The sequence below is a fragment of the Lynx rufus genome, unplaced genomic scaffold (genome assembly GCF_022079265.1).
Source record: "Lynx rufus isolate CCGP_SWC_20201006 ecotype Redwood Valley unplaced genomic scaffold, mLynRuf1.p SCAF_3, whole genome shotgun sequence".
In the NCBI taxonomy this organism is placed as follows: domain Eukaryota; kingdom Metazoa; phylum Chordata; class Mammalia; order Carnivora; family Felidae; genus Lynx; species Lynx rufus.
Genome location: NW_025814845.1, coordinates 92986821 through 92996298, shown reverse-complemented (window position 1 = coordinate 92996298; position 9478 = coordinate 92986821). Strand labels below are relative to the sequence as shown.

General features: G+C 41.8%; 1 protein-coding gene and 1 pseudogene across 1 annotated transcript in view; both read left to right on the top strand.

The window, feature by feature from the left end:
- Positions 1-1660: 1660 nt before the first annotated feature.
- Positions 1661-2001, top strand: LOC124521125 (60S acidic ribosomal protein P1-like; annotated as a pseudogene).
- A 3166-nt stretch (positions 2002-5167) lies between these two features.
- Positions 5168-9478, top strand: part of ARSJ (arylsulfatase family member J) — an 81028-nt gene continuing 76717 nt past the window's right edge. Inside the window, exon 1 of the mRNA XM_047090403.1 lies at positions 5168-5565. Coding sequence (XP_046946359.1) covers positions 5168-5565 — 398 coding nt within the window. The remainder of the gene's footprint in view (positions 5566-9478) is intronic.

Here is a 9478-nt window from a genome sequence, read left to right as displayed (position 1 = left end):
TTTTTCCATTATTCAATCAAAGAAGGTCCTATATTGGGTCCCTGATTCCTTTTTCCCTTGTTTTTCTCTTAGTTGATTAAATACTTCTTTCTAAATTTTTAATGAATGTCATTCTCCCATCAAATGATGTAGTCATAGCATAGTTGTTTAACCTAAGGAATATATTGCTGTGGAAATTTCACACTGTGGCAGTTGTGTGATTCTAGTCTTTGCTCCCTCAGATCTCTCTCCAAAAATATTCCGGGATATCTTTTCCTATATTTTCATCATGTCTTGTTCTAACCAAGAAAACTTTAATATACTCAGTGCTCTCAGGGCAAAATTTAACTCTTCAAATTTTTATTGACTGAACCAATTTCTTTGTAGCCTTTATGTCTGTTAATCCATCCCAGAAAGGACTTTAATATGATCTACTAAAGTATTTTTTCATGTTATGTCCTGCTCAAAGGGCCTCATCACTTTTAATGCTCCCAAATCAAGTTCCAACCCTTCATACTTTTTCAAAGCTTTCCAATATATGGGGTGATCTGAACTTCCTAATATTACTTCCCATACTCTCCCAGTCCAAACATATCTCAGCCAGTTGGTTTTCTCTTTCCTTTTACCTGAAATGCCTTTCCCTTAACTTCTTCTCTTCTCTCCCAAATTTTAATTTTGTTGGTCCTTTCAGGCATAGCTTTAGTCCTACCTCCTGAGTAAGCCTCACCTGAATAATCAGTCCATGCTAATTTCATCTCTAAGCACTTCTATTTTCTCTCTCTCTCTTTCTCTCTCCCTTTACTAAATCAAATGGTACCTTCAATTTTTATAATGCCATTCCATAACTATAGGACTGTGTAATGTGACTATATCTGGGCCGAAATAAATTTATGATGTGGTTCCATTAGTGAAGCTGATGCCTGAACACCAAAAATCCTGGCTCTAAAGTCAGAAAAAAACAGTTCAGTTATAGAGGGTCTTTAACCTGGGATTTCATGAGGACGCTAAAACTACTGCTTGGAGTGTATGAAACCCAATCCTATAATGAGAAATGTGAAGTTTCTGTGCTTATAATACCAGTATATGTACAATAATGTATAGTGCATTCAATAGCCTCTGATTTCATTCTGAAGGTATTCCTTATGGATGTGGGAATAACCATTACCCATTTCCCACTTTGGCTAGGGCACCCAACCAATGGATTTTCCCTCTGAGTCACATCTCATTTGGTCTGCCGTAGCATGACTATTCTTGTTTCTTGGCTCTTACTACTAATTGCAAATAGTTCTTAGTCTCCCCTAATATAGTACTGTTTATTCCAAAATGGCATTTTTAGGGCCAGAATTCTGCCCTTCTATCTTGAATGTGGAGAGCATGCATGCCTTGTGTAAAGATTAGAATTCTCCAACTCTGGCAGCTGTGTTCTCTCTGTGCTGTGTGGCTGGAAAAGACCTTAATGCCTACTTGTGGGAAGATTATCTTTTGAAAAACATGGATTTTGAAGTCAGACAGATTTGCAAGTCTAAATTTCCTGTAAAAGGGGGATAGACAGCTTTTCCTCAGCTGCTGCTAACGTGCTCCATTCTTCTAAGGAAGCTACGGCCAGAATAGGGTGAGGCCCTCACTTCACCCTGTGACTAGCACAGCTCCTGGCAGCACCCACTCAGCACCCACCTGCACCATGGCCTCGGTCTGGGAGCTTGCCTGCTTCTACTCGGCCCTCAACCTGCACAACGATGAGGTGACGGGTCACGGAGGATAAGATCAATGCCCTCATTAAAGCAGCGGTTGTAAATGTTGAACCTTTCTGGCTGGGCTTGTTTGCAAAGGCTTTGGCCAATGTCAACATCAGGAGTCTCACCTGCAGTGTATGGGCTGGTGGACCTGCCCCAGCAGCTGGCGCTCCACCAGCAGGAGGCTCAGGCTGAGGAGAAGAAAGTGGAAGCAAAGAAAGAAGAATCCGAGGAATCTGATGATGACATGGGCTTTTTGACTAAACTTCTTCTGCAATCTGTTCAATAAAAAGCTGAACTCTTAAAACCAAAGCGGGTGTGGATAACAAAATAACAGCTCCTTCAGTTTACAGGTCACATCCCTGTACCACCCCACCCACTAACACACCCAGTCTAAGTCAGATTTCTTTGTTTTAAAATTTCTTCTAATTTTGTTCCTTTTCTTCAGAATATTTCAGAATAAACTCCAAACCTTTGGAGTTTGGGGATGATCTGTTAATCTCTTTCCATCAATGTAAACTCCACAAGAACACTGTGCCTGATTTAGCTGACCATTACTTTCCCAGCTTCTAGCATTGGCCCAGCTCCTCAGATATTTGTTCCATGGAAGAATACCTCATAAAATTGGTGGATAAGGAGAAGAGATAAAGCATATAAAGCATTATATAAATACTATACTGCATATGTGTGTATATTTATGTATACACACATATATATATAATCATTAAATACAGCACGTGGTAGGTATTCCATGACTGTTAACATCATCATCATATTATTATTTACTCTTTCTTTTGCTTGAAACCTGAACTGAAAAGGACCCTCTTTTGGGGCGTCTGGATGGCTCAGTTTGTTAAGTTTCCAACTTCGGCTCAGGTCATGATCTCACAGCTCATGAGTTTAATCCCCACATCGGGTTCTGTGCTGACAACTCAGAGCCTGGAGCCTGCTTCAGATTCTATGTCTCCCTCTCTCTCTGCCGCTCCCCTGCTCACACTCTCTCTCTCTCAAAAATAAGTAGACATTAAAAAAAAAAAGGACCCTGTTTCTTGCATAGTAACATGGATACTTCTTGTTCTATGTCACTGACCACTCCAACTAAACGTGGCTAACCCATCTGAAATGTCTGCTGGCGTTCAAGCATCTCGTTAGACCCACGGAGCTGGAAGCCTTACCTTAGTGCTTACCAATGTCCCAATATTCCGTTCACTCATTACATATTTGGTGATTTAACTTACCGAATTGCTAAGATCATATTTCTCACAGGTTTCTAACACTGCTCATCTCTCCACAGACTAATCAGAATGGTCTCAGGAAAGAAAATAGACTAGCAGAAGGCTACATGTTAGTAACATTAACTGTATGGAGCACACTGCAAGTTTCAAAGGTGCTAAGTTTCCATTTACAAATGTTTTGCCTAGAAACTAAATAGGAACTTTAGCAATAGGAAAGAATTAAAAATAAATTGGCTAAGTGAAACCTAGATTTATGCTCAGGCATTTGGGAGAATCTGACTTTTCATGTGTCAGCCCATAGTAGGTATTCAAGAAAGAACCGTTGAATAAATTTGGAGAAAGAAAAACATGTCTCAGTGGCTCTTGGCATCTGTTACCTTCTCTCTCAATACATACCCTAAATCCTTTTCCTGACTGAGCATAGCTTTAAAACCCCATAATTCTAGTACAAGCATGCATATCTTCCCCGTCAGCACAAGCTTTTACAATACTTTCACTCCACATAGTTTTTAAAAAGTGATGAAGTTCCCTGAATTATTAGATGGGAAACTGTGGTTTCTTTACTGCAGGAGTACAGACTGGGCTCTCGGTTCTTGAGGGTGAAATGTGTAACTCCTCTTCCGCCCCACATTCTTGGCTGGAGACGCCCTGTGGGTAAGTTTGGGAAGAGGTAAGAATAAGGGGGCAATTTCAGTATCTTCACGTGGGGAGAAGCTAATGAGGAAGTCATGCTGGAAAGGCCAGCAACAGGGAAAGGAAATTCAATTTAAAAACTTGTAGTCGAGGCTGCTGGAAAAAAAAAAAAAAAAAAAGAGGCGGGGATAAAAGGAGTAGGAAAAATGGGGAGGAGGGGGGGGCAGAAGGGAGTAGTAAAGGAAAACTAGAAGAGTAGAAGAAAGGGTATGCTACGCAGTTTGTTGTTTCTCCTGCTCTTCCTCTCTCACTCCCTCCTGAAGCTAGAAAAAGTTTGCAAGCGCAGCCTTCGGGATGGGGGAGAGAGCTCTTCATTTACAGACCAACAACAAGAAGCGCCCGCTTCCCCCCTCCGGATCCGCGCCGCCGAGGATTTTCCCCTCTCCCGATGATGGAGGGCAGCCGGCGAAACCCAGAGAAGCGTTAGCCCTGGCGGATCCCGGATCCTGGATCCCGCAGGGATCGAGGAGGAGCGCGCAGCTTTCTCTCTCTCCCGCAAAGCCTCCCCTCCCTCCTCCTCCCGGAAGGGAAAAAGGAGAGCCCGAACCTCTAAACCAACCTTACCCCTCCCCCTCTTCCTGGAGGAGCTAAAGCAGAAAGTACCGGTCTGTGATTCACTGGACAAAAAAGAGGGAGGAGGCAGCCACGAAATCCCAGTGCCAAAACTAAGTAAGTTAGCTGACACAACGCACCCATCTTGCAGCGCCTCGGCCGGGTGCACCCACTTCGCGGAGACCAAGTGGGCTCGAAGTGGAGTGGCCACCGGGGCAGGAACCCCGCTTCGCTCCCTCCGCGCTCCAGAGGCCCGGAGGACTTGGTGCCCGAAGTTCCTGCAGAAAGAGGGTGGTGAGCCGTGGAAAGAGATCAGGAAACTGGGCTTTTATTCCCCCTTACTTCGCCGCCTAGTGTCGGGGAGACTGGCAAACGCCTTGGAGAGGACCGGGAGAAATAGAGAGCCCTGGAAAAGTGGAGAAAGTGGTCAGGAAGTCGGTCCACTTCAGGCAGCCGTTTATCTGTCAGGGTAAGAGCGCGGCGCGGCTGCTCAACCCTCCCCCTTCCCCCCCCCCCGCCCCCCCCAGTGCCTTCCAGGTGAGGGGACCGCCGGACCGCCGGTCCCCCGACCTGTGTGCGCGCGCGGCTGCCAGAACCTCGCTCCTCAACGTCAAGGGCGCTCTGGCCACAAAAGGTCCCTACTCAAGGTGATTCCTTGCTAGACTTTTTGTCCCGAGATCTTTCGGGTGGAAGCCTTCACTTTTTTTGTGTGTGGAAGCTACTCAGGGGAGCGAGGAGGAGGAGAGAGTCAAATCCGACGGAAAAGAGCAACTCCTTGTTTGTCCGACGTCCCATCACTTGTAGAAGGTTGAAGCTGTTGGATGTGGTGACAGCCGAGAGGAGCGCAGGACTTCTTTCCAGGTGGGGACCGTCCACCGCCTGTGCGATCTACCCCTCTCCCGCGTGCATGTGTGCGTCGGCGGCCGCACCGGGTGCGTGGTTCTTCGAGTGGAGTCTCAGCCGGGACCCAAGTGAATGGCCCCCAGGGGGTGTGCGGGGCCCCCGCCTCCGCCGACTCCGCCGGCCTGGGTTTGGCCCGGAAAGATGCTAGCCATGGGGGCGCTGGCAGCCTTCTGGGTCCTCAGCCTCCTCACCTACGGTTACCTGTCCTGGGGCCAGGGCTTGGAGGAGGAGGAGGAAGGGGCCTTGAGAGCTCAGTCTGGAGAGAGGCCAGAGCCCAGCACATCTGCCACCTCCCAACCCCATCTCATTTTCATCCTAGCGGATGATCAGGGATTTAGAGATGTGGGTTACCACGGCTCGGAGATAAAGACTCCCACTCTTGACAAGCTTGCTGCCGAAGGAGTTAAACTGGAGAACTACTATGTCCAGCCTATTTGCACACCGTCCAGGAGTCAGTTTATTACTGGAAAGTAAGTGTTACTGCTTCATGTATTTATGCCTTGCAGAAATCTTAAGCGTTTAACTAAGACCCCGCTCCTAATTTAAAGAGTAACAGAAAATATGGGGAACGAGAAAATGAATGAATGAAATGTGGTATTGATTTATGTTAGTATTAAAATGGATTCCCTGTTAGTGATCTTGAACAGCTTGTCACTAGTCTAGGCTCATTACTCTGCTTACTCTCAGAGCCTGCTGTGAAGTGCCCTCCAGGTTTTTAAACAAGATCAGGACATTTTGAAGTCTCACCTACCAACCAGATGTCTCCAGAAGGGGTCTCCTTTTCCAAATCCATTTTGACTTTTGAGCATGCTCAGATTTGTTTCACATATCACAACAGAATTCCCAGTCACCACCACTGATAAGAAAGACAGACTAAAACGTTTCTGCAACTCTCGATTTGTTCTTAAATCTAGAATTGAATAATCAAAGCCACAGGTCCTCATGGCCAGAAAAGAGGTCAAGGAAATAGATGGAAGGCGATAGAAAATCAGTGTACAAATGACTCTTTTTGGGTCTTTGGTAATTTTGTCTTACTGGATCACTAAAGATGGTCATGTGCAATTACCAAGGCCATTCTCAAAACGCAGGGAAATTCAATGATAAATGTTCAACAGGAGTCAAATTTCATCTGAAGTTTTCTGCTGCTCTCACAGGTCTGGGAATTTTCTGGTTAACTCTAAGAAAAATCAAGTTATTTGGATGCTTAAGTAAAGCGTTTTTAATATTGTCGCTTTGCTCAACAGGTAAACCTACTTAAGGTGTTCACTCATTTCCATATTTTCATTCTATCCTACTAGAATATAGGTTATTGCTATTGATTTGGATGGCCAAAGTCAGCGTGTGGAACAGAGATAGACTAGGAGGTCTGGAGGTCAAGCTACCACTGGACAAAGATAGTGGGGAATCCTTAGTGGCTCAGTATATGTGTCCTGTGATTTCAGTCTCAGGGAACCCTGCTTCAGTGAAGTTGTTGTTGGAATTGAATCCTATAAAAGTAGCCAGTATCCGTTGGAAACATAAAGACTGTTTTGTAAGAATCTCTGTCTTGCAGAGACTTTTGCTTACAGCATGATTTCCACTGCTTAGCAAACTGTCAGAACTTAGCATCATTGCCAAAAAAAGAAAAGAAAAAATCCTATCCTTTCCTTTCTTGAGAGAGAGAGATTGAAAAAAAAAAAGAGTCTCACTGTACTTCAGAGTAATTTTAAAGGTTAATTGTGGCGTCAGAAAGTCAAGGGCATTTGATATTTATAAAGTAGCAGATTTTGGCTGGAAAATAAGTCCATCTGGCGGCCTGTAGGTCAAGTTCTTCATGTCTAATCCCAACCACTCATATATTTGGTTTATGAATTAAATGTGTCTTAAAATCTCACTGAACTTCTTCAATTAATTTATAGAATTTAGATTTACTCAGATAGCCAATGGTAGTTGAAAATATGTAAATGAATTATATGAATTTATCTTTCACAATAGAGCATATGCTTTAAGGCTTTTCACCAAATAAGAACATTTAGTTCCTAAACATTATCTTGTACTGATAAAATATCTAGGTTTTATCTTTTAATCTTTATGTTTACCCAATAACATGAAACAGAAATGAAACTGGAAATAATTCCTAGCTTTTTTTTTCTCTTTTTTAAATTGAACATGTTACACAATGTTGCATTTGATTCAGGCGTACAACATAGTGATTCCATGACTCTACATTATGCTGCGCTCACTGCTGTGTGGCTAATTTATCTCTTTTGTCAAAGGGTGACTCTCTTGTTCTTTCAATGCAATCAAACATCTTATGAAAAGATTTTGTCTCCTATTAAGATTTTCTATTCAGTGCAACAAATTGTGTAAGTGCTTTATAGACAAAAAGTTTAAATAGCTACTGTAATTCTATTTAAATTTTTATTTGAATTAAACAGTTGAAGACATTTTCATTTACAGTTCTCTTTTTAGACTGGAACTTTCCTGTAAACGAATGAGATGTAAGAAAGAAAGTAGTTCTAGAAGCCCAGCTATGGGCCTAATGTGAATAGTGCAGTGCCCAGGGAATATGGTCATTTGTCCTCTTCAGGAGCACATGACTATACTCTCTGGATCTTCTAAAGTACAACAAAACAAAACAAAACAAAAACAAAAACAAAACAATAAAAATCTAAATGGACTGAATTATTTATTTATTTATTTATTTTTTTTTTTAAATTTTTTTTCCACGTTTATTTATTTTTGGGACAGAGAGAGACAGAGCATGAACGGGGGAGGGGCAGAGAGAGAGGGAGACACAGAATTGGAAACAGGCTCCAGGCTCTGAGCCATCAGCCCAGAGCCCGACGCGGGGCTCGAACTCACGGACCGTGAGATCGTGACCTGGCTGAAGTCGGACGCTTAACCGACTGCGCCACCCAGGCGCCCCAATGGACTGAATTATTTTAAGAAAAAATGGGTTATGTAAAATATAAGAGGATTCAAATATCTTTGCATTTGTAAAGAAAGTTAAAATGATTGAAACTGAGACTACTTTTAATATTAACAAACCTACTCGCGTCAAAATGTAAAAATCTATTCCCTTATACTACACAAATCTGTAACAAATTCCAGATTCCTTTAATCATTTATATTATACTCGTCTGGCAATGTTGAATATCATTCAGACTGTCAGTAAGCACTAGCTGTGTGCGGATCCCTGTATTGAAGATCTGTGGAACAAGTAGGAAGTGGACCTTAACCTTTGAATAGTGGTCTTCAAATTTAAATCAACAAAAATAATCACTCAAAATGCTAGATAAAATGGAGATTTCCAGGCACAACGCAATTCTACTTCAGTATGTAGGGGGTTGAGCCCAGAAATCAATAGTGATTTAACCAACACCTCAGGTTATTGTGATGTTAACACTATTAATACAAATTAAGTGTTCCAGGAGAATGCATTTTTATCTTATTTAACCTTTATAACACTATGAGATAGTTGCTGTTATTATCTTCTTTTTATATAGTTATGGCAAAAGATTTCAAGAGAGATAGTAACGCAGGGGTTCTGTACATGGGGCTTTGAGAAACAGCCTTGCATGTGTTCGAAGTTGGCCTCATGATACAAAGGTTGGTTGAGAAAGTAGCTGCCTACATTTGATTTATTTCAAAGTAATTTTCCCACCTTTTGTTTTGTTTTTCACAGTTTTACACATAGACATGGATAAATGACATCATTTCTTCTTAGAATATAGTGACGTCTTCAGAAAAGGAAAAGTTTTGCAAAATTTAGACATGCATCTTATGTAGACTTTAAAGTAGGAAAAATTGGCCATCTTAACCTAATTTGTCTTTAGCAATAATTTTGTTTTTTTATTATTTTGTTATTCATTTTTCTACTTGAAATACCAAGATGAGCATTTTTATAAATGCAAAGGTAACTCAAATGTGTATTTGTAATAGGATATTGATAAATTTATTTCATTTTAAAACAAGCCCTCCCTATTGCGGAGGGTAATCACTCTCCTGACTTCTAACACCTCAGGTTAATTGTTGCCTATGTTTAACTGTATCTTAATGGAATTATAGACAATGTACTCTTTCATGTCTGGCTTCTTTCTCTTTACATTATGACTGTAAAACCTTTCTGTGTTGTTGCCTGTAGACATAATTCATTCATCTTCACTACTGAACAGTGTTCTTTTGTATAAATATACTACAATTTATTCATCCAGTTTACTGTTGACAGACATTAGGGTGGTTTTGTGTTGAGCCGTTATGAATAGTGTTTTCATAAACATATCTGTAGGTGTTTGCTGGTGAATATATGTATACATTTCTCTTGAATATCTATGCAGTTGTAGGATTGCTGGGTTATGGGAATGTGTGTATTTGTTTTCTATCAATACTGCCCAACAGTTT